We start from the raw sequence: 24,104 nt of genomic DNA on the forward strand, positions 1-24,104 counted from the left end.
TCCTCGGCTCTCACTGGTATTTACCTCAGTCAACAGCTGTTGGCTCCGTGTCCTCGGCTCTCACTGGTATTTATCTCAGTCAACAGCTGTTGGCGCCGTGTCCTCGGCTCTCACTACAGACACTGGTATTTATCTCAGTCAACAGCTGTTGGCGCCGTGTCCTCGGCTCTCACTGGTATTTATCTCAGTCAACAGCTGTTGGCGCCGTGTCCTCGGCTCTCACTACAGACACTGGTATTTATCTCAGTCAACAGCTGTTGGCGCCGTGTCCTCGGCTCTCACTGGTATTTATCTCAGTCAACAGCTGTTGGCTCCCTGTCCTCGGCTCTCACTGGTATTTATCTCAGTCAACAGCTGTTGGCGCCGTGTCCTCGGCTCTCACTGGTATTTATCTCAGTCAACAGCTGTTGGCGCCGTGTCCTCGGCTCTCACTACAGACACTGGTATTTATCTCAGTCAACAGCTGTTGGCGCCGTGTCCTCGGCTCTCACTGGTATTTATCTCAGTCAACAGCTGTTGGCGCCGTGTCCTCGGCTCTCACTACAGACACTGGTATTTATCTCAGTCAACAGCTGTTGGCGCCGTGTCCTCGGCTCTCACTGGTATTTATCTCAGTCAACAGCTGTTGGCGCCCTGTCCTCGGCTCTCACTGGTATTTATCTCAGTCAACAGCTGTTGGCGCCCTGTCCTCGGCTCTCACTGGTATTTATCTCAGTCAACAGCTGTTGGCGCCGTGTCCTCGGCTCTCACTGGTATTTATCTCAGTCAACAGCTGTTGGCGCCGTGTCCTCGGCTCTCACTGGTATTTATCTCAGTCAACAGCTGTTGGCGCCGTGTCCTCGGCTCTCACTGGTATTTACCTCAGCCAACAGCTGTTGGTGCCGTGTCCTCGGCTCTCACTGGTATTTACCTCAGCCAACAGCTGTTGGTGCCGTGTCCTCGGCTCTCACTGGTATTTACCTCAGCCAACAGCTGTTGGCGCCGTGTCCTCGGCTCTCACTACAGACACTGGTATTTACCTCAGTCAACAGCTGTTGGCTCCGTGTCCTCGGCTCTCACTACAGACACTGGTATTTACCTCAGTCAACAGCTGTTGGCTCCGTGTCCTCGGCTCTCACTACAGACACTGGTATTTACCTCAGTCAACAGCTGTTGGCGCCGTGTCCTCGGCTCTCACTGGTATTTACCTCAGTCAACAGCTGTTGGCGCCGTGTCCTCGGCTCTCACTGGTATTTACCTCAGTCAACAGCTGTTGGCGCCGTGTCCTCGGCTCTCACTGGTATTTACCTCAGTCAACAGCTGTTGGCGCCGTGTCCTCGGCTCTCACTACAGACACTGGTATTTACCTCAGGCAACAGCTGTTGGCGCCGTGTCCTCGGCTCTCACTGGTATTTATCTCAGTCAACAGCTGTTGGCTCCCTGTCCTCGGCTCTCACTGGTATTTATCTCAGTCAACAGCTGTTGGCGCCGTGTCCTCGGCTCTCACTGGTATTTATCTCAGTCAACAGCTGTTGGCGCCGTGTCCTCGGCTCTCACTACAGACACTGGTATTTATCTCAGTCAACAGCTGTTGGCGCCGTGTCCTCGGCTCTCACTGGTATTTATCTCAGTCAACAGCTGTTGGCGCCGTGTCCTCGGCTCTCACTACAGACACTGGTATTTATCTCAGTCAACAGCTGTTGGCGCCGTGTCCTCGGCTCTCACTGGTATTTATCTCAGTCAACAGCTGTTGGCGCCCTGTCCTCGGCTCTCACTGGTATTTATCTCAGTCAACAGCTGTTGGCGCCCTGTCCTCGGCTCTCACTGGTATTTATCTCAGTCAACAGCTGTTGGCGCCGTGTCCTCGGCTCTCACTGGTATTTATCTCAGTCAACAGCTGTTGGCGCCGTGTCCTCGGCTCTCACTGGTATTTATCTCAGTCAACAGCTGTTGGCGCCGTGTCCTCGGCTCTCACTGGTATTTACCTCAGCCAACAGCTGTTGGTGCCGTGTCCTCGGCTCTCACTGGTATTTACCTCAGCCAACAGCTGTTGGTGCCGTGTCCTCGGCTCTCACTGGTATTTACCTCAGCCAACAGCTGTTGGCGCCGTGTCCTCGGCTCTCACTACAGACACTGGTATTTACCTCAGTCAACAGCTGTTGGCTCCGTGTCCTCGGCTCTCACTACAGACACTGGTATTTACCTCAGTCAACAGCTGTTGGCTCCGTGTCCTCGGCTCTCACTACAGACACTGGTATTTACCTCAGTCAACAGCTGTTGGCGCCGTGTCCTCGGCTCTCACTGGTATTTACCTCAGTCAACAGCTGTTGGCGCCGTGTCCTCGGCTCTCACTGGTATTTACCTCAGTCAACAGCTGTTGGCGCCGTGTCCTCGGCTCTCACTGGTATTTACCTCAGTCAACAGCTGTTGGCGCCGTGTCCTCGGCTCTCACTACAGACACTGGTATTTACCTCAGTCAACAGCTGTTGGTGCCGTGTCCTCGGCTCTCACTGGTATTTACCTCAGTCAACAGCTGTTGGCGCCGTGTCCTCGGCTCTCACTGGTATTTACCTCAGTCAACAGCTGTTGGCGCCCTGTCCTCGGCTCTCACTGGTATTTACCTCAGTCAACAGCTGTTGGTGCCGTGTCCTCGGCTCTCACTGGTATTTACCTCAGTCAACAGCTGTTGGCGCCGTGTCCTCGGCTCTCACTGGTATTTATCTCAGTCAACAGCTGTTGGCGCCGTGTCCTCGGCTCTCACTACAGACACTGGTATTTATCTCAGTCAACAGCTGTTGGCGCCGTGTCCTCGGCTCTCACTGGTATTTACCTCAGTCAACAGCTGTTGGCGCCGTGTCCTCGGCTCTCACTGGTATTTATCTCAGTCAACAGCTGTTGGCGCCGTGTCCTCGGCTCTCACTGGTATTTATCTCAGTCAACAGCTGTTGGCGCCGTGTCCTCGGCTCTCACTGGTATTTATCTCAGTCAACAGCTGTTGGCGCCGTGTCCTCGGCTCTCACTACAGACACTGGTATTTATCTCAGTCAACAGCTGTTGGCGCCGTGTCCTCGGCTCTCACTACAGACACTGGTATTTACCTCAGCCAACAGCTGTTGACGCCGTGTCCTCGGCTCTCACTGGTATTTACCTCAGCCAACAGCTGTTGGCGCCGTGTCCTCGGCTCTCACTGGTATTTACCTCAGGCAACAGCTGTTGGCGCCGTGTCCTCGGCTCTCACTGGTATTTACCTCAGCCAACAGCTGTTGGCGCCGTGTCCTCGGCTCTCACTGGTATTTACCTCAGTCAACAGCTGTTGGCGCCGTGTCCTCGTCTCTCACTGGTATTTGCCTCAGTCAATAGCTGTTGGCGCCGTGTCCTCGTCTCTCACTGGTATTTACCTCAGTCAACAGCTGTTGGCGCCGTGTCCTCGTCTCTCACTGGTATTTACCTCAGTCAACAGCTGTTGGCGCCGTGTCCTCGGCTCTCACTGGTATTTACCTCAGTCAACAGCTGTTGGCGCCGTGTCCTCGGCTCTCACTGGTATTTATCTCAGTCAACAGCTGTTGGCGCCGTGTCCTCGGCTCTCACTGGTATTTATCTCAGTCAACAGCTGTTGGCGCCGTGTCCTCGGCTCTCACTACAGACACTGGTATTTATCTCAGTCAACAGCTGTTGGCGCCGTGTCCTCGGCTCTCACTACAGACACTGGTATTTACCTCAGCCAACAGCTGTTGGCGCCGTGTCCTCGGCTCTCACTGGTATTTACCTCAGCCAACAGCTGTTGGCGCCGTGTCCTCGGCTCTCACTACAGACACTGGTATTTACCTCAGCCAACAGCTGTTGACGCCGTGTCCTCGGCTCTCACTGGTATTTACCTCAGCCAACAGCTGTTGGCGCCGTGTCCTCGGCTCTCACTGGTATTTACCTCAGGCAACAGCTGTTGGCGCCGTGTCCTCGGCTCTCACTGGTATTTACCTCAGCCAACAGCTGTTGGCGCCGTGTCCTCGGCTCTCACTGGTATTTACCTCAGTCAACAGCTGTTGGCGCCGTGTCCTCGTCTCTCACTGGTATTTACCTCAGTCAACAGCTGTTGGCGCCGTGTCCTCGTCTCTCACTGGTATTTACCTCAGTCAACAGCTGTTGGCGCCGTGTCCTCGTCTCTCACTGGTATTTACCTCAGTCAACAGCTGTTGGCGCCGTGTCCTCGGCTCTCACTGGTATTTACCTCAGTCAACAGCTGTTGGCGCCGTGTCCTCGTCTCTCACTGGTATTTACCTCAGCCAACAGCTGTTGGTGCCGTGTCCTCTGCTCTCACTGGTATTTACCTCAGCCAACAGCTGTTGGCGCCGTGTCCTCGACTCTCACTGGTATTTACCTCAGGCAACAGCTGTTGGCGCCGTGTCCTCGGCTCTCACTGGTATTTACCTCAGCCAACAGCTGTTGGCGCCGTGTCCTCGGCTCTCACTGGTATTTACCTCAGGCAACAGCTGTTGGCGCCGTGTCCTCGTCTCTCACTGGTATTTACCTCAGCCAACAGCTGTTGGCGCCGTGTCCTCGTCTCTCACTGGTATTTACCTCAGCCAACAGCTGTTGGCGCCGTGTCCTCGTCTCTCACTGGTATTTACCTCAGTCAACAGCTGTTGGTGCCGTGTCCTCGGCTCTCACTGGTATTTACCTCAGTCAACAGCTGTTGGCGCCGTGTCCTCGGCTCTCACTGGTATTTACCTCAGGCAACAGCTGTTGGCGCCGTGTCCTCGGCTCTCACTGGTATTTACCTCAGGCAACAGCTGTTGGCGCCGTGTCCTCGGCTCTCACTGGTATTTACCTCAGTCAACAGCTGTTGGCGCCGTGTCCTCGGCTCTCACTGGTATTTACCTCAGGCAACAGCTGTTGGCGCCGTGTCCTCGGCTCTCACTACAGACACTGGTATTTATCTCAGTCAACAGCTGTTGGCGCCGTGTCCTCGGCTCTCACTGGTATTTACCTCAGGCAACAGCTGTTGGCGCCGTGTCCTCGGCTCTCACTACAGACACTGGTATTTATCTCAGTCAACAGCTGTTGGCGCCGTGTCCTCGGCTCTCACTGGTATTTCCCCTCAGTCAACAGCTGTTGGCGCCTTGTCTTTTGCTCTCACTACGGACACTGGTATTTTCACTCAGTCAACAGCTGTTGGCGCCGTGTCCTCGGCTCTCACTACAGACACTGGTATTTACCTCAGTCAACAGCTGTTGGCGCCGTGTCCTCGGCTCTCACTACAGACACTGGTATTTACCTCAGTCAACAGCTGTTGGCGCCGTGTCCTCGGCTCTCACTACAGACACTGGTATTTACCTCAGTCAACAGCTGTTGGCGCCATGTCCTCGGCTCTCACTGGTATTTACCTCAGGCAACAGCTGTTGGCGCCGTGTCCTCGACTCTCACTGGTATTTACCTCAGTCAACAGCTGTTGGCGCCGTGTCCTCGGATCTCACCGGTATTTACCTCAGGCAACAGCTGTTGGTGCCGTGTCCTCGGCTCTCACTACAGACACTGGTATTTACCTCAGTCAACAGCTGTTGGCGCCGTGTCCTCGGCTCTCACTACAGACACTGGTATTTACCTCAGTCAACAGCTGTTGGCGCCGTGTCCTCGGCTCTCACTGGTATTTACCTCAGGCAACAGCTGTTGGCGCCCTGTCCTCGGCTCTCACTGGTATTTACCTCAGGCAACAGCTGTTGGCGCCGTGTCCTCGGCTCTCACTGGTATTTACCTCAGGCAACAGCTGTTGGCGCCGTGTCCTCGGCTCTCACTGGTATTTACCTCAGGCAACAGCTGTTGGCGCCGTGTCCTCGGCTCTCACTGGTATTTACCTCAGTCAACAGCTGTTGGCGCCGTGTCCTCGGCTCTCACTACAGACACTGGTATTTACCTCAGCCAACAGCTGTTGGCGCCGTGTCCTCGTCTCTCACTGGTATTTACCTCAGTCAACAGCTGTTGGTGCCGTGTCCTCGGCTCTCACTGGTATTTACCTCAGTCAACAGCTGTTGGCGCCGTGTCCTCGGCTCTCACTGGTATTTACCTCAGGCAACAGCTGTTGGCGCCGTGTCCTCGGCTCTCACTGGTATTTACCTCAGGCAACAGCTGTTGGCGCCGTGTCCTCGGCTCTCACTGGTATTTACCTCAGTCAACAGCTGTTGGCGCCGTGTCCTCGGCTCTCACTGGTATTTACCTCAGGCAACAGCTGTTGGCGCCGTGTCCTCGGCTCTCACTACAGACACTGGTATTTATCTCAGTCAACAGCTGTTGGCGCCGTGTCCTCGGCTCTCACTGGTATTTCCCCTCAGTCAACAGCTGTTGGCGCCTTGTCTTTTGCTCTCACTACGGACACTGGTATTTTCACTCAGTCAACAGCTGTTGGCGCCGTGTCCTCGGCTCTCACTACAGACACTGGTATTTACCTCAGTCAACAGCTGTTGGCGCCGTGTCCTCGGCTCTCACTACAGACACTGGTATTTACCTCAGTCAACAGCTGTTGGCGCCATGTCCTCGGCTCTCACTGGTATTTACCTCAGGCAACAGCTGTTGGCGCCGTGTCCTCGACTCTCACTGGTATTTACCTCAGTCAACAGCTGTTGGCGCCGTGTCCTCGGCTCTCACTGGTATTTACCTCAGGCAACAGCTGTTGGCGCCGTGTCCTCGGCTCTCACTGGTATTTACCTCAGGCAACAGCTGTTGGCGCCGTGTCCTCGGCTCTCACTGGTATTTACCTCAGGCAACAGCTGTTGGCGCCGTGTCCTCGGCTCTCACTGGTATTTACCTCAGTCAACAGCTGTTGGCGCCGTGTCCTCGGCTCTCACTGGTATTTACCTCAGGCAACAGCTGTTGGCGCCGTGTCCTCGGCTCTCACTACAGACACTGGTATTTATCTCAGTCAACAGCTGTTGGCGCCGTGTCCTCGGCTCTCACCGGTATTTCCCCTCAGTCAACAGCTGTTGGCGCCTTGTCTTTTGCTCTCACTACGGACACTGGTATTTTCACTCAGTCAACAGCTGTTGGCGCCGTGTCCTCGGCTCTCACTACAGACACTGGTATTTACCTCAGTCAACAGCTGTTGGCGCCGTGTCCTCGGCTCTCACTACAGACACTGGTATTTACCTCAGTCAACAGCTGTTGGCGCCATGTCCTCGGCTCTCACTGGTATTTACCTCAGGCAACAGCTGTTGGCGCCGTGTCCTCGACTCTCACTGGTATTTACCTCAGTCAACAGCTGTTGGCGCCGTGTCCTCGGCTCTCACTGGTATTTACCTCAGGCAACAGCTGTTGGCGCCGTGTCCTCGGCTCTCACTGGTATTTACCTCAGGCAACAGCTGTTGGCGCCGTGTCCTCGGCTCTCACTGGTATTTACCTCAGTCAACAGCTGTTGGCGCCGTGTCCTCGGCTCTCACTGGTATTTACCTCAGGCAACAGCTGTTGGCGCCGTGTCCTCGGCTCTCACTACAGACACTGGTATTTATCTCAGTCAACAGCTGTTGGCGCCGTGTCCTCGGCTCTCACCGGTATTTCCCCTCAGTCAACAGCTGTTGGCGCCTTGTCTTTTGCTCTCACTACGGACACTGGTATTTTCACTCAGTCAACAGCTGTTGGCGCCGTGTCCTCGGCTCTCACTACAGACACTGGTATTTACCTCAGTCAACAGCTGTTGGCGCCGTGTCCTCGGCTCTCACTACAGACACTGGTATTTACCTCAGTCAACAGCTGTTGGCGCCATGTCCTCGGCTCTCACTGGTATTTACCTCAGGCAACAGCTGTTGGCGCCGTGTCCTCGACTCTCACTGGTATTTACCTCAGTCAACAGCTGTTGGCGCCGTGTCCTCGGATCTCACCGGTATTTACCTCAGGCAACAGCTGTTGGTGCCGTGTCCTCGGCTCTCACTACAGACACTGGTATTTACCTCAGTCAACAGCTGTTGGCGCCGTGTCCTCGGCTCTCACTACAGACACTGGTATTTACCTCAGTCAACAGCTGTTGGCGCCGTGTCCTCGGCTCTCACTGGTATTTACCTCAGGCAACAGCTGTTGGCGCCCTGTCCTCGGCTCTCACTGGTATTTACCTCAGGCAACAGCTGTTGGCGCCGTGTCCTCGGCTCTCACTGGTATTTACCTCAGGCAACAGCTGTTGGCGCCGTGTCCTCGGCTCTCACTGGTATTTACCTCAGGCAACAGCTGTTGGCGCCGTGTCCTCGGCTCTCACTGGTATTTACCTCAGTCAACAGCTGTTGGCGCCGTGTCCTCGGCTCTCACTACAGACACTGGTATTTACCTCAGCCAACAGCTGTTGGCGCCGTGTCCTCGTCTCTCACTGGTATTTACCTCAGTCAACAGCTGTTGGCGCCGTGTCCTCGGCTCTCATTGGTATTTACCTCAGGCAACAGCTGTTGGCGCCGTGTCCTCGGCTCTCACTGGTATTTACCTCAGGCAACAGCTGTTGGCGCCGTGTCCTCGGCTCTCATTGGTATTTACCTCAGTCAACAGCTGTTGGCGCCGTGTCCTCGGCTCTCACTGGTATTTACCTCAGTCAACAGCTGTTGGCGCCGTGTCCTCGGCTCTCACGGGTATTCACCTCAGTCAACAGGCTGAAAAGCTTTTATTTTTGTAATGGAATTTAGTATTATTTATCAGCTTTTCATTTTGGGGGTTTGGGGCAAATACCGGCTATTACCAGCTAACGGAAGCCTTGGTGTGTGTGTGTGTGTGTGTGTGTGTGTGTGTGTGAGAGAGATTTAATGGGCTGAATCTCTTTTTCTCTCAGGTGTAGAGAATCTGAAGATGGCTACAAGACGGTACGCCAGGAAACAGAACAAATGGGTCCGTAATCGCTTCCTTAAGAGTGAGTCCCTCTCTCCGTCCCTCTCTCCGTCCCTCTCTCCGTCCCTCTCTCCGTCCCTCTCTCCGTCCCTCTCTCCGTCCCTCTCTCCGTCCCTCTCTCCGTCCCTCTCTCCGTCCCTCTCTCCGTCCCTCTCTCTGTCCCTCTCTCTGTCCCTCTCTCTGTCCCTCTCTCTGTCCCTCTCTCTGTCCCTCTCTCTGTCCCTCTCTCTGTCCCTCAGTCCGTTCCTCTCTCCGTCCCTCAGTCCGTCCCTCAGTCCGTTCCTCTCTCCGTCCCTCAGTCCGTTCCTCTCTCCGTCCCTCAGTCCGTTCCTCTCTCCGTCCCTCAGTCCGTTCCTCTCTCCGTCCCTCAGTCCGTTCCTCTCTCCGTCCCTCAGTCCGTTCCTCTCTCCGTCCCTCAGTCCGTTCCTCTCTCCGTCCCTCAGTCCGTTCCTCTCTCCGTCCCTCAGTCCGTTCCTCTCTCCGTCCCTCAGTCCGTTCCTCTCTCCGTCCCTCAGTCCGTTCCTCTCTCCGTCCCTCAGTCCGTTCCTCTCTCCGTCCCTCAGTCCGTTCCTCTCTCCGTCCCTCAGTCCGTTCCTCTCTCCGTCCCTCAGTCCGTTCCTCTCTCCGTCCTCTCCGTTCCTCTCTCCGTCCTCTCTCCGTCCTCTCTCCGTCCCTCTCTCCGTCCCTCTCTCCGTCCCTCTCTCCGTCCCTCTCTCCGTCCCTCTCTCCGTCCCTCTCTCCGTCCCTCTCTCCGTCCCTCTCTCCGTCCCTCTCTCCGTCCCTCTCTCCGTCCCTCTCTCCGTCCCTCTCTCCGTCCCTCTCTCCGTCCCTCTCTCCGTCCCTCTCTCCGTCCCTCTCTCCGTTCCCCTCTCCGTCCCTCAGTCCGTCCCTCAGTCCGTTCCTCTCTCCGTCCCTCTGTCCGTCCCTCTCTCCGTCCCTCAGTCCGTTCCTCTCTCCGTCCCTCAGTCCGTTCCTCTCTCCTTCCCCTCCTCCTCTTCCTCATCTCTTCGATGTGTGTGTGTTATCAACATGAAGCTGTAGTAATCAGAGCTGACTTTCAGACAGACTGTGAAACACACCAACAACCCCATGTTTTTCTATCCTAGTTGGGACCTAAAATCCGTCTCCATTCAAAATGCTATTTTCCCTGACCTTTACCCTTTACCCCCAAACCCTAAACCGAACCACTAAGTTTAAAACAGCCGTTGTCCTCATGGTAACGAGGGAACATTTTCCGTGTGTTACTACCAAAAATCCCCCAAATGTCCCCACGAGGATTGAAACACACACACACACACACACACACACACACCACTACTCAAACCCTAGATCCTACCCACTAAGCCCAATCCCTGAGGCATTTCATGTACATCAACTCACAAACAAGGACCAATTTTTTATTTTTTTAAATATATTTTTATTTCACCTTTTATTTAACCAGGTAGGCCAGTTGAGAACAAGTTCTCATTTCCAACTGTGACCTGGCCAAGATAAAGCAAAGCAGTGTGACACAAACAACAACACAGAGTTACACATAAATAAACGTACAGTCAATAACACAATAGAAAAGTTTATATACAGTGTGTGCAAATGAAGTAAGGAGGCAAGGCAATAAATAGGCCATAGTAGTGAAGTAATTACAATTTAGCAGATTAACACTGGAGTGGTAGATGTGCAGATGATGATGTGCAAGTTGAAACAAATATGGGATGAGGTAGGTTGGATGGGCTATTTACAGATGGGCTGTGTACAGCTGCATTGATCGGTAAACTGCTCTGACAGCCGACACACAGCCAATGAAACACTCCCAACAGCACAGAGAGGAGAGGAGGAGAGGAAGAGAAGAGGAGGAGGAGGAGAGGAGGAGAGGATTGACCTGTAACCTTTCCAGACGTGGTTGTCGGGGTTACTTGAAGTGTCTAGGCTCCTATTTGGGTAGGGTCGGGCATCCATTCATTCGATGTACGTGCCTCAGGGATTGGGCCTAAGGGGGTAGGGTCTAGGGTTTGAGTGGGGGATTGGGCAGCCAGACAGCCTGAAGCACTTCTGACCTGCACTAACCCCTTAGCCTTGATCCTTGATCCCCCACCTGTCTCCACCGCTTGTCTCTCCCTCCACCCTCGTCTTCCTCCAGTCCTAATCCTGTTAGGACAGAAGTGGCTTAAACCTCCTCACCTCTCTGTCTGACCTCAGTGGCCTGCGCCAGATGGAGAGACTGTGTTCGTTGTCTGTGAGAGAGACTGTGTTTGTTGTCTGTCTGCGTGTGTGACTGTCTGTCTGCGTGTGTGTGAGACTGTCTGTGAGAGTGAAAGAGCCTCCTCACCTCTCTGTCTGACCTCAGTGGCCTGTGCCAGATGGATAGACTGTGTTCATTGCGTGAGAGTGTGTGTCTGTGAGAGAGACTGTGTGACCGTCTGTCTTTGTGTGTGTGTCTGTCTGCGTGTATGTGAGAGCGAAAGAGACTGTCTGTGTGAGACTGTCTGTGTGAGAGCGTGTGTGTGTCCACATTGCCTGGGTGTCTGCTTGTCTGCTTATCTGCTTATCTTTGCCTTGGTGCTTAGTTCCAAGCTTTCTTCTCCGTGACGATGGTCAATCAACATCGGTAATGAAGGCCTCCGCTGAGGGCCAGACGATGTTGGCCAATCATGATTCAACACCGGTAATGAAGGCCTCCGCTGAGGGCCAGACGCTGTTGGCCAATCATGATTCAACATCGGTAATGAAGGCCTCCGCTGAGGGCCAGACGCTGTTGGCCAATCATGATTCAACATCGGTAATGAAGGCCTCCGCTGAGGGCCAGACGATGTTGGCCAATCATGATTCACCATCGGTAATGAAGGCCTCCGCTGAGGGCCAGACGATGTTGGCCAATCATGATTCAACATCGGTAATGAAGGCCTCCGCTGAGGGCCAGACGATGTTGGCCAATCATGATTCACCATCGGTAATGAAGGCCTCCGCTGAGGGCCAGACACTGTTGGCCAATCATGATACTTCCCAGAGTGTTAGACTGGCTTGGTTAACTACTAAGGCTGTAACTATTCCAGTATCGCAATATTTTTTTTGTCCATGGCAAACAGAATGCAGACTCTCTTTAGTCCTTTCATTACCATTATATTTAACCTTTTATTTTAACTAGACAAGTCGGTTAAGAACAAATTATTATTTTGCAATGACGGCCTACCCTACCCCAGCCAAATCCTAACCCGGACGAAGCAATTTTGTTTGCCTCCCCCCCCCGTCTCACTCTCCCACCCCAGGTTTTACAACGGTCATAAATTCCTGGTAGAAACTCTCTCTTTACTGCCATGGGGTATTGAGGGAGGGCGCCTATGGAGAACAAAGACATTCTTATTGCCAAATTTCCTAATCACCAAAATTGGAGAATTAAACAATATTTCTATTTTTGAGAATGTGGGAATGGTCCGTGGACACTTAAAACTACTCTAGGATAGGGGGCAGCTTCCGGAATTTTGGCTGAAAAGCATGCCCAAATTCAACTGCCTGCTGCCTCCCCAGAAGATAAGATATGCGTATTATTAGTAGATTTGGATAGAAAACACTCTGAAGTTTCTAAAACTGTTTGAATCATGTCTGTGAGTATAACAGAACTTATTTGGCATGCGAAACCCCGAGGACAAACCGTTCAGAGTTTTTTGTTTTGGGTCACTCTTCAATGCGTTTCATTGGGAATCCAGATTTCTAAGCGACTTTCCTGCAGTTCCTAATGTGTAATGAAGAAGTACGGCCATCCAGAACGAGGGTAACTTGAAGTGTACTGTTAGATTGAGGCGCGATCACCCGTCTTCAATTTTAGCGATAATTTACGTAAAAAAAATACCTAAAGTTGTATTACAAAAGTGGTTTGAAATGTTTTGGCAAAGTTTACAGGTAACTTTTGAGATATTTTGTAGCAAGTTGGAACCGGTGTTTTTCTGGATCAAACGCACCAAATAAATGGACATTTTGGATATATATCGATGGATTTAATCGAACAAAAGGACCATTTGTGATGTTTATGGGACATATTGGAGTGCCAACAAAAGAAGATCGTCAAAGATAAGGCATGAATTATATCTTTATTTCTGCGTTTTGTGTCGCACCTGCAGGGTTGAAATACGCTTCTCTCTCTTTGTTTACTATTTTGCTATCCTCAGATAGCCTTTTTTGAAATCTGTTGTTAGCTGGATTCACAACACGTGTAGCTTTAATTTGGTATCTTACATGGTTGATTTTTATAGTAATTTATTTGAATTTGGCGCTCTGCATTTTCACTGGCTTTCGGCCAGGTGGGACGCTACCGTCCCACATATCCCAGAGAGGTTAAGGACAGTCATGTCGAGTTTGTCTTGGGGGTCTTATGAAGGACAGGAAACGTTACTGTGTCTTTGGTTCCACGTCTAAATTGTGTGGTTTGCATCTGATGGTTGTATAAAATATATGATTGAATATGAAACTATTTGTGAGAAGATGTAATGTGATGCTGGCCTTCTAAATGAGATACTTGTTTAGATATAAAGTTTTAACAATTAACTGGCCACGCCCCCCGTGAGCCCAGACATTACATCAGGCGTCATGGAAACGCCCTTCTTCCACAGAGTATAAAACCACTCGTGACAAAATTGAAATTTTATGCCAAAGAGACCCCCACGGTAAGCCGGATGTCTCGATTTGGTTAAGAAATCTACAAACTAGAGTCAAGATAATGGGCGGGACGAGGTCCCCACATTGGAATGGCTATCACTCTAGAGACCAAAATATGCTGGGTGACGCTTGTGTGTGTGAAGTGGTTTTAAACAACAAGTCGACCAAAGGACAAGACCAGAAAACGTGGAGATCACTTTGAAATAGAAGAGTATTGGCTCTGTGCCCTGAGACTGGGACCAAAGCAACTGACTCAGAACCTGTGGAAACACACACACACAAATAGGCGCACGCCCACACACACACATGCACACACACGCACACATACACACACATACACACAGCTAAAGTTCCAGCAGCCACAGCACTCTGTCTTGATAGGGTAATAAGGACAGTTGTAATGCTTCAAAGTTAGCCGATTATTCCTCACTTTCTCATTTCCAACACTTTCAAGAGGTATACTTTTCTCTCTAAATCAGTAGTGTATTATTTCCATTCAATATATCATTTTTCCTCAGTAGATTATTTCCATGCAGGAGATCACTACTCCCTCTGATAATCCAAAATTATTAATGTGGAATTCTGTGTCTGAGACCCAGCTGCCTCCATGGAAATCTACAAACTTACGAAAAATTATTCAGGCTGTAGCTTTTTTAAGTGCTTTAGTCTGGTAAGTTGAATGACCAAATGGTAACGCTGACGTGTCCATTATAACAAGCTACAAAACTACGAAATACTTGAATCTCTGGCGGACAAACCAGAGACTTTCTGTCCACAATCTATCCAGGTGACAGACCGCGGAGACGGATCGCGGAGACGGGACAACAAAGGCACTTACACTCGTAAATATGAAAATTGCCATTTATTTTCGAATCAGCGGCTGTTCATGTTAAAAGTATTAGCATTTCGCGAGTGTCGTTATTAGCTGTATTCTAGTGAATCCTCTCTGAGTTTCCCGCTCTTTTCCTGTCCCCGCCCCTTTCCTTTGTCTACCAAGCCGTAACTAGGGACTTTTCTATCATGTCAGTAACCAATTCTATGAGCTATTGTGTGCATTCTGCTATTGTGTGTGTATACAATTTGTATATCGCTGATTCATGATCTATGCTAGAGGGGTTCGTACAGATATCCAAGGGTTTGCGACATTCAGAATATGACTGAGGTAATATCACATTAATAGAAGACCTTAATCGATAAGATGTGAAAATATCTGAAGAGTTATATTTGGGAAATTGACACCATAAAACATGTTTCCGTGATGCCCACCGACTTCCGAGGTAATTACTCTTCTGTGATTCGTTGAATAATTATACATAAATTATGTTATAATTAATATTATAATGATATATTATACAGAATTGATATGATAATATACGATCTTCTCATTTTAACGACACCTCCACTGAGGTCAGGAGATACTGTGGATGTGCTGGCCTTACCCGGTGTGTTAGGTTGCTTTGATCCAGTTAGCAACCTCTCTTAATTAATCTCCTTTTTCTAAGCTCCCTGACTATGCGGATTCATCCGGCAACGAGACGTCAGTAATTTTTAATGATGATGATGGTGGATGAACACGAAGTTACTACTGATCCCCCAAAGGAGGTCATTATGTTTACCAGAGTGCTAGGCTGGTTTGTGATTGGCTTATGTCGAGTTAGCTTCCTTTCTCAATGTCCAATCCCCTTTACCGAGTTCTTTTAGCGTCACTGGGGACAACTGTATCCGGAATCATTAGATCGAATCGTTAGATTCATTAGATAAGAATCGTTAGATTCATTAGATAAGAATCGTTAGATTCATTAGATAAGAATCGTTAGATTCATTAGATAAGAATCGTTAGATTCATTAGATAAGAATCGTTAGATTCATTAGATAAGAATCGTTAGATTCATTAGATAAAAATCGTTAGATTCATTAGATAAGAATCGTTAGATTCATTAGATAAGAATCGTTAGATTCATTAGAGAAGAATCGTTAGATTCATTAGAGAAGAATCGTTAGATTCATTAGAGAAGAATCGTTAGATTCATTAGAGAAGAATCGTTAGATTCATTAGAGAAGAATCGCTAGATTCATTAGAGAAGAATCGCTAGATTCATTAGAGAAGAATCGCTAGATTCATTAGAGAAGAATCGCTAGATTCATTAGAGAAGAATCGCTAGATTCATTAGAGAAGAATCGCTAGATTCATTAGAGAAGAATCGCTAGATTGATGAATGAAACAAACAGCTCTTGAAACACCCCAAATGTAAAAACAATTGTTTTGTTATGCCTACTCTTTCAACCTGAAATGATGTTTACTGCTGTTTGCATTAGCGGTAGACAGCTGGGCCCTCTCTGAGCTGGCGTGTGTCTGTGGTGTATGTAGGCCCCTGAGCTGAGTCATAAAGGAAACTGGGCACCCCACTATCAAATTGGATGTTTGAAATCACCATCACCCACTAATGAATAATTTTTTGTTGTTGTTGATGATTAAAATCTAGTAATGATGGTGAATCTAAATCCAATTGAATGTAATCCCTGATCAGCGTGTATATACCCAGATGAGTTATCTCCGGTGGTAGCTTAGGCTACTTCTATTTCGATTTAAAACCCCAATTTTCAGCAGCGCATTTTGATAAACATTGACAAGTAAATCACAATTTGTTGTTACTCATCTACACTGAACAAAATATAAACGCAACATGCAACAAATTCAACGATTAAAAAAAAAAACTGCGTTTAAAAGTTCATACAAAAAAATCCGCCAATTTAAATTAATGTATTAGGTCCGAATCTATGGATTTCGCTTGACTGGGAATACAGATATGCATCTGTTGGTCTCAGATACCTTAGGAGTGGTCCTTAGGAGTGGTCCTTAGGAGTGGTCCTTAGGAGTGGTCCTTAGGAGTGGTCCTTAGGAGTGGACCTTAGGAGTGGACCTTAGGAGTGGACCTTAGGAGTGGACCTTAGGAGTGGACCTTAGGAGTGGATCTTAGGAGTGGATCAGAACCAGTTCTGCTGTCTGACCACCATTTTGCCTCACGCAGCGTGACACATCTCCTTCACATAGAGTTGATCACACTTGATTGTGGCCTGAGGATTGTTGTCACGACGTTGCTGGATATTGGCGGGAACTGTAGCATGCTCAACGGGTGAAATGTCTGGTGAGTATGCAGGCCATGGAAGAACATTTTCAGCTTCCAGGAATTGTGTACAGATCCTTGCGACATGGAGACGTCCATTATCGTGCTGAAATGTGAGGTGATGGAGGCGGATGAATGGTACGACAATGGATCTCAGGATCTCGTCACGGTATCTCTATGCATTCAAATGGCCCTTGATTAAATTGCAATTGTGTTTGTTGTCCGTAGCTTATGCCTGCCCCATACCATAACCCCACCGCCGCCATGGGGCACTCTGTTCACAACGTTGACGTCAGAAAACTGCTCACCCCACACAGCGCCATATACGCTGTCTGGCATCTGTAGTTGAAACCGACATTCGTCTGTGAAGAGCACACTTCCGGCGTGCCAGTGACCATCGAAGTTGAGCATTTGCCCACTGAATTCGGTTACGACACAAAACTGCAGTCAGTTCAAGACCCCGGTGAGGACGACGAGCACACAGGCTTCCCTGAGATGGATTCTGACCGTTTGTACAGAAATTCTTTGTTTGTGCAAAACTACAGTTTCATCAGCTGTCCCGATGGCTGGTCTCAGACTTCCCATAGGGGAAGAAGCCTGATGTGGAGGTCCTGGGCTGGTGTGGTTACACATGGTCTGTGGTTGTGGAGGTCCTGCGCTGGTCTGCGGCTGTGAGACCGGTTGGCCGTACTGCCAAATTCTCTAAAACGACATTGTAGTAGAGAAATGAATATTCAATTCTATTACAACAGCTCTGCTGCACATTCCTGCAGTCAGCGTGCCAATTGCACGCTCCCTCAACTTGAGACATCTGTGGCATTGTGTTGTTGTGACTAAACGGTACATTTAAAGTGGCCTTTTAAAGTCCCAAGCACAAGGTGCACCTGTGTAATGAGCGTGCTATTTAATCGGCTTCTTGATATGCCACACCTGTCAGGTGGATGGATTATCTTGGCAAAGGAGAAATACTCACTAGCAGGGATGTAAACCAATTTGAACAATCTTTTATTCCGTTTGTGTTTTAGTTAAGTGTAACAAAGCCTAATATTGTGCAAGCCATTTGACTAACGTTTGAATTCTGAAGGTGATGTGAATATGTGCCAGATCAGGAATAGGCCTCTCATTGGTCAGCGTGTGAAGCTGTGCACGGTGCGCAGTTTGAACAAGCTACTGATACAAAAGACGATGAGAGGTATTTTTTGGGGGGAAGATGGAAAGAAAGTAATTTTAGCCACCCCACCCCCCCAAAAACATAATAATTGTGAACCGGCAATTTGTTAATGTTTTACATCTATTTTCGGACTTTTTTATTTATTTATTTTAATTTGACCTTTATTTAACCAGTCAGTTAAGAACACATTCTTATTTTCAATGACGGCCTGGGAACAGTGGGTTAACTGCCTGTTCAGGGGCAGAATGACAGATTTGTACCTTGTCAGCTCAGGGGATTGAACTCGCAACCTTCCGGTTACTAGTCCAACGCTCTAACCACTAGGCTATGCTGCCGCCCCTGACAGGGACTGATGCGTGTTACATTTTGGATCGGTTTTGGGGTCCCACTGACTGATGCACTCATATCTTTAAACATCCGGGAACCGTATCTGTGAATCGTTATATCCCTAATAGATAGATGGGTACTTTATTCATAAGACGTCATCGATCACTTAATGACTAGAGTCGATTTGGTGAGGATGGTCGATGAACAGCTCCATTAGGGTTAGTGGGTTCACTCAAGGCCAGTGTTGGCCAACCATGATGTTTACCAGAGTGTTAGGCTGTATTACAGTCAACACCATTCTGTTTGCAATGCGCCATCACGCACATGTTGAATTTTGTTCACCCACTCCAGATGCAATCAGGACACGCAGGATGAAATATATTTAAAAAACTCTGAACCAACTATATTAATTTGGGGACAGGTCGAAAAGCATGTAACATTTATGGCAATTTAGCTAGGTAGCTGTTGCTAACTAATCTGTCCTGGGATATAAACATTGGGTTGTTATTTGACCTGAAATGCACAAGGTCCTCTACTCTGACAATAATCCACAGATAAAAGGGTTAGTTTGTTTCTAGTGATCTCTCTTCCTTCGGCTTCTTCTTCTTCTTCTTTGGACTTTATATGGTGGTTGGCAACCAACTTTAAGGTGCATTACCACCACCAACTGGACTGGAGTGTGGACCTCAGTTCATCTTCCAATCACCACGTGGGTATGTGCTCCTAAAAACCAATGAGATTGGAGAGGCGGGACTGGCAGCGCGTCAAGCGCCACAAATACAACCAAGTTCTATTTTAGTGCCTGGCTACACAGACCCCAGGTTAACCCAGGTCAGACCAGGTCTCGGTTAGGGTTTAACCAGGGACAAGCTTAGTTCTCACCCTCTTTCTCCTCCCTTTAAATGTCACTCTCTGTTTCTTTCCTCGTTCCTTATCTTCTTCCTGATGTCCTTGTCACTCATCTTCCTCTTCCCTCTTTTATATCTTTCCCTCTTCTACCTTCAGCCCCTCTCTTCCGCCCTCCCCTTCTACCTTCAGCCTCCTCTCTTCCTCCCTCCTCTTCTACCTTCAGCCCCCTCTCTTCCTCCTCCTCTTCTACCTTCAGCCCCCTCTCTTCCTCCCTCCTCTTCTACCTTCAGCCCCCTCTCTTCCTCCTCCTCTTCTACCTTCAGCCCCCTCTCTTCCGCCCTCCTACCTTCAGCCCCATCTCTTCCTCCCTCTTCTCTCTCTTACTCACACACACCACACACACGTGAGAGACAGATGACTCTGGGCCATTTGTTGTAACAGGTGTGCTACTGTTTCTCCACACACGCACACGCAAACAAACCACTTAAGTCACCAAACAAGGACACACACACACACACACACACACACAGCAGCTGTCAGATGTGGTTCAGTCTTTGATACGTCCCTTGTGTTGGAGTGGAACTGATACCCCTCTGAGACAGACGTGGAGGGTGATAGTGTGTGTGCCACAGGGTAAGGTACCCCTCTCTTTGTCCCTCCCTCCCTCATCCCCCTTTCACAGCAGTCAGGCAGAGTAAGATTTCAGGCAGATTGTAAAACAGTCATCTGGCAACCAGAGAGAGAGAATACAATACAACTACATAGGGTGTACTGTACATATCCCAGGTGCTCTGCTCCTCCCACCTGCTGTCTGTTCTGTTGTGACGATAAACAGACCATAAACAGCAGCTTTAAACGCAAACCGTCTCTAAAGGCAAACCTGAGTCTGATTTTTAACAGTTGGCAAGCAGGGAAGTGAGCTACAGTGGCACCCTGTCAGCGAACACATTGTTTAGAGACAGGTGTGGGCGTAGGAGACGCCCGTAGAGTAGTTCAATAGAGAAAAGAGAGACGTTTTGGTCGTGATAAGGTAACCGTTTGCTTCTCCCATAACACAAGTTGTTATGGTATCACCATAATGTGACGTGTTCAATAGTTACAGTGGCAGGTAATGTTTAGAATTTTAACAGTGACTGGTCAGAACGACACGGGGGGGGGGGGCAGTAGGTCACTAAAGAAAGGAGGTATTGGTTATGAAAAGGTATGTCCACCATTGTTGTTCTCCAAACACTGCTGTTGACGACGATTGCTTCGTTGTAAAGGAATGCAGTTAGGCAAATGTTGATGACTTCTGTGCCTCTATTAAAAAACATCCTTTATGAGTACTTCAAATAGATTGATTTATTTTTTTATGATTATAGAGAGACTCTCCCAGTCTGACAGAAAACAATGACAATATATATCATGTAAAGGTAGTTTGACTGACTGTCTTTTCCACCAGAAACCGTAGGTGTGTGTGGACGATTAAACCATAATTAAGGTTGATCGCCCCGGCCCCCCGCGGCTAAGGTGATCGCCCCGGCCCCCCGCGGCTAAGGTGATCGCCCCGGCCCCCCGCGGCTAAGGTGATCGCCCCGGCCCCCCCCGGCTAAGGTGATCGCCCCGGCCCCCCGCGGCTAAGGTGATCGCCCCGGCCCCCCGCGGCTAAGGTGATCGCCCCGACCCCCCGCGGCTAAGGTGATCGGAGCAGCTGGACTAACTGTGTCTCTACTAGCGCCAGGTCTCTGCTAAGGTGCCAGGCATCTGTCTCTACTAGCGCCAGGCATCGGTCTCTGCTACGCGCCAGGCATCGGTCTCTGCTACGAGCCAGGCATCGGTCTGTGCTACGCGCCAGGCATCGGTCTGTGCTACACGCCAGGCATCGGTCTGTGCTACGCGCCAGGCATCGGTCTGTGCTACGCGCCAGGCATCGGTCTGTGCTACGCGCCAGGCGTCTCTCTGTATCTTCTATCCATTCAATTTTGTAAGGAGCTGGAGAGTATTCAGTAATGGGTTATGGCTCTCACTGCTCGACAGATGGAGATGGAGGGAGATAGAAGAGAGGGGGGGAGTTAGGGAGGAGAGAGAGTTCTATTATGGAGCCAGTGTGAGTCAGCAGATTGACACAGCTCTAGGGTGTGGCTGCTGCACTCACTCACACCACCACTGGACTGCAATAACGTAGAGCCACAATGGCATCCGGTCAGAGCTGCAGTGGCATGCAGACTGTGTTGTGCTAATACATTTAGAGATGGAAACTGAGCTCATGATTGACACTCAATGAAACCACATTGTCTCCCCCTCTTTCTGTAGCATGCTCTTGTTCACTCTCATCAATGATTTAGAAGGAGAAATAAGGCAGAAACTCCCTTTAGCCCATCCAATGCTTTTAAATCCATCCATAGTAGCAGGCAAGACATGTCTCTCCCTCTCTGTCGTCGGGGGCCAGGTGATGCTTTTGAATCTTTCAGGGGTAGTGTACAAGTGTACACTAGTGTAGTGTACAAGTGTACACTACATGTAGAAGGGTATAGAATCCGATCACAACAATGTGTCTCTCGTCAGGACCAGGGGACAACGTCTCAACAGGCTTCATGTCTCTGTCCAGTCCAGCAGCACCATGAGACCCTCTGTGTCTGTCTCTTTGTCTCTCTCGTCAGGACCAGGGGACAACGTCTCAACAGGCTTCATGTCTCTGTCCAGCAGCACCATGAGACCCTCTGAGTCTGTCTCTTTGTCTCTGTCTTCAGGACCAGGGGACAACGTCCCTGCGGTGTATGGTCTGGATGTGACTGACGTGTCACAGTGGGAGGAGACTGTCCTAAGCCCAGCCCTTCTCATATTGGATAGTCTTACTAAGGTGGAAACACTCTTTCAGTCTTTAGTCTTGATTTGTTTTGCGTCTTCTGTCAAATGTTCTGTAATGTTTGTTGTCTGCTTAAAATAAATTTTGTTTTGATTTTGCTCACTTTCTCTTTAACTCCGCCCCCAGGGGGAGCGACCTACCGTTGAGCCAATGAGAGTGGAGGGGGCGGGGAAGAGGAACAAGCGAAGCCGTCACACCTGTGAGCTGTGTGACAAGGTGATCATTGGAGATCTGGAGTGGACAGGTGAGCGTTACGGCAATGTTCTTCCAACGTTTTGGGTTGGCATGACTGACCCAATAGGAACAACTATGACTTGTCTGTGTTTCGGAGAAGGTTACATATAGGCGTTCCCTTGTGAGTCGGCGCTCAACGTCTTTGGAGCTGTTCATGGTTATCAAACGGTGAACTCACTGACTTGAAACCTGTCCGTCTTTCTCTGTTGTCTCCAGCCCATCTCAAGTCTAAAAAACACCACTATCATGTGAGGAAAAGGAGGAAGTCCGAGCCTGAACCAGCCAGCGACCAGCCCCAGGGGACTACTCCTTCTCCCACCCCTACTACAGATGGCCCTATCTTGGGTAACTCCACTACTCTAGCCCCTGGCTCAGCTGAGGCCTGTGGAGAATCAGAGTCCCCAGGTACCAGTTCTACTGAGAAAGAAGCCCCAGTTCTATAGGAGAGGAGGTATGCTTCACCATAAGTATGTTCAGTATTGCGGGTGGGACAGAAGGCAGTCTTTTTGGCCTCAGCTTGTCGGATTGACTCTTTATTAAATCAGAAAGATAAAAAGTAAATAAAAATAATGGATTATCTGAGGACAACACAGAGACCAGGGAGAAGTCGGTCTCTTGACGACATCACCGCTATGACATCATCACTCGTGTCTATGACTTCTTCGTTGTTTGACTCCAGCTCATGGATTTGGTCGGTTTGGATTCCTTGGATTCTGAGTTCAAGTTGAATTGTGACAGAACTCTCAAATGGAATGACAGTTGATGTTTTACAGCAGGGTTCAATAAGACCAACCGTCTCTGTCCGTGTCAGGTAACCTGTCTAGTAAACACACTCTATGGCAACTGCTGTGTTTGTACCGAGATGTTTGTGTGTCTGCATTGTAATTATTATAATTAAAGATACATTTTTTTTTGTTATAATGACTTCAATTGTGTTTGAATGACCAGACAAACATGACATCATTTAATAGTTTTGTTGAGTGAAGTGGGATTTGAACCTCCAGTGGGATTTGTACCTTCAGTGGGACATCTTAGGAGTTTAAAGTACTGTGTTTTCACTGCACTGATTCTAGCCACTGTGTTACTATACTGAACCAAAACTATCAATGCAACAATGTCAACCATTTTACTGAGTTACAGATCAAAAATGGAAATCAGTCAAATTGAAATGAAATTCATAGGGTCCTAATCTATGGATTTCATATCCCTGGGAATACAGACATGCAGAAGTAAGGCCGTGGATCAGAAAACCAGTCAGTTTCTGGTGTGACCATCATTTGCCTCGAGCGACACATGTTCTTCACAATCAGGCTGTTGATTGTGGCCTGTCTAATGTCGTCCCGCTCTTCAATGGCTGTGAAAAGGTGCTGGATATTGGCGGAAACTGGAACACGCTGTCGATCCAGAGCATCCTAAACATGATCAATGGGTGCCATGTCTGGTGAGTATACAGGCCATGAAAGAATTTTCAACTCCCAGAAATTGGCCACAGATCCTTGCGACATGGGGCCGTGCTTTATCATGCTGTGAAACATGAGGTGATGGCAGTGGATGAATGGGCACGATAATGGTCCTCGGGATCTCGTCACTATCTTTGTGTATTCAATTTGGGAACGATAAAATGCAATTGTGTTTGTTTCCCATAGCATAACCCCACCGTCACCATGGGGCACTCTGTTCACAACGTTGACCTCAGCCAACCGCTCGCCTACACGACTCCGAACACGTGGTCTGTGTTGGTGAGGCCGGTTGGATGAACTGTAAAATTCTCTAAAATGATGTTGGAAGCGGCTTATGGTAGAGAACTGAACATTCAATAACCTGGTAACGGCTCTTGTGGACATTCCTGCAGTCACCATGCCAATTGCTCCCATCTGTGGCATTGTATTGTGACAAAACTGCACAATTTTAGTGGCCTTTTATTGTCCCCAGCACAAGGTGCACTTGTGTAATGAGTTAGTTCATCAGCTTCTTGATATGTCACTTCCTGTCAGGTGGATGGATTATATTGGCTAAGGAGAAATACCCACTAGCAGGGATGTAAACATATTTGTGCACATAACTTGAGAGAAATATGTTTTTTTTG

At 49.2% G+C, this 24,104-nt stretch overlaps 1 protein-coding gene across 3 annotated transcripts in view; it reads left to right on the forward strand.

Annotated features, from left to right (window-relative positions):
• Positions 1 to 22,940, forward strand: part of trit1 (tRNA isopentenyltransferase 1) — a 77,636-nt gene extending 54,696 nt beyond the window's left edge. For 2 of the 3 annotated variants that reach the window (XM_031795022.1, XM_031795023.1), the window contains 4 exons: positions 8,768 to 8,845; positions 21,579 to 21,778; positions 21,911 to 22,028; positions 22,235 to 22,940. In XM_031795022.1, the coding sequence (XP_031650882.1) occupies positions 8,768 to 8,845; positions 21,579 to 21,778; positions 21,911 to 22,028; positions 22,235 to 22,461 (623 nt within the window). In that variant the 3' untranslated portion in view covers positions 22,462 to 22,940. The remainder of the gene's footprint in view (positions 1 to 8,767; positions 8,846 to 21,578; positions 21,779 to 21,910; positions 22,029 to 22,234) is intronic. The other variant, XM_020507147.2, reaches the window with a different exon arrangement.
• The last annotated feature ends 1,164 nt before the right edge of the window (positions 22,941 to 24,104 follow it).

Source organism: Oncorhynchus kisutch, linkage group LG17 (genome assembly GCF_002021735.2).
Source record: "Oncorhynchus kisutch isolate 150728-3 linkage group LG17, Okis_V2, whole genome shotgun sequence".
In the NCBI taxonomy this organism is placed as follows: Eukaryota; Metazoa; Chordata; class Actinopteri; order Salmoniformes; family Salmonidae; genus Oncorhynchus; species Oncorhynchus kisutch.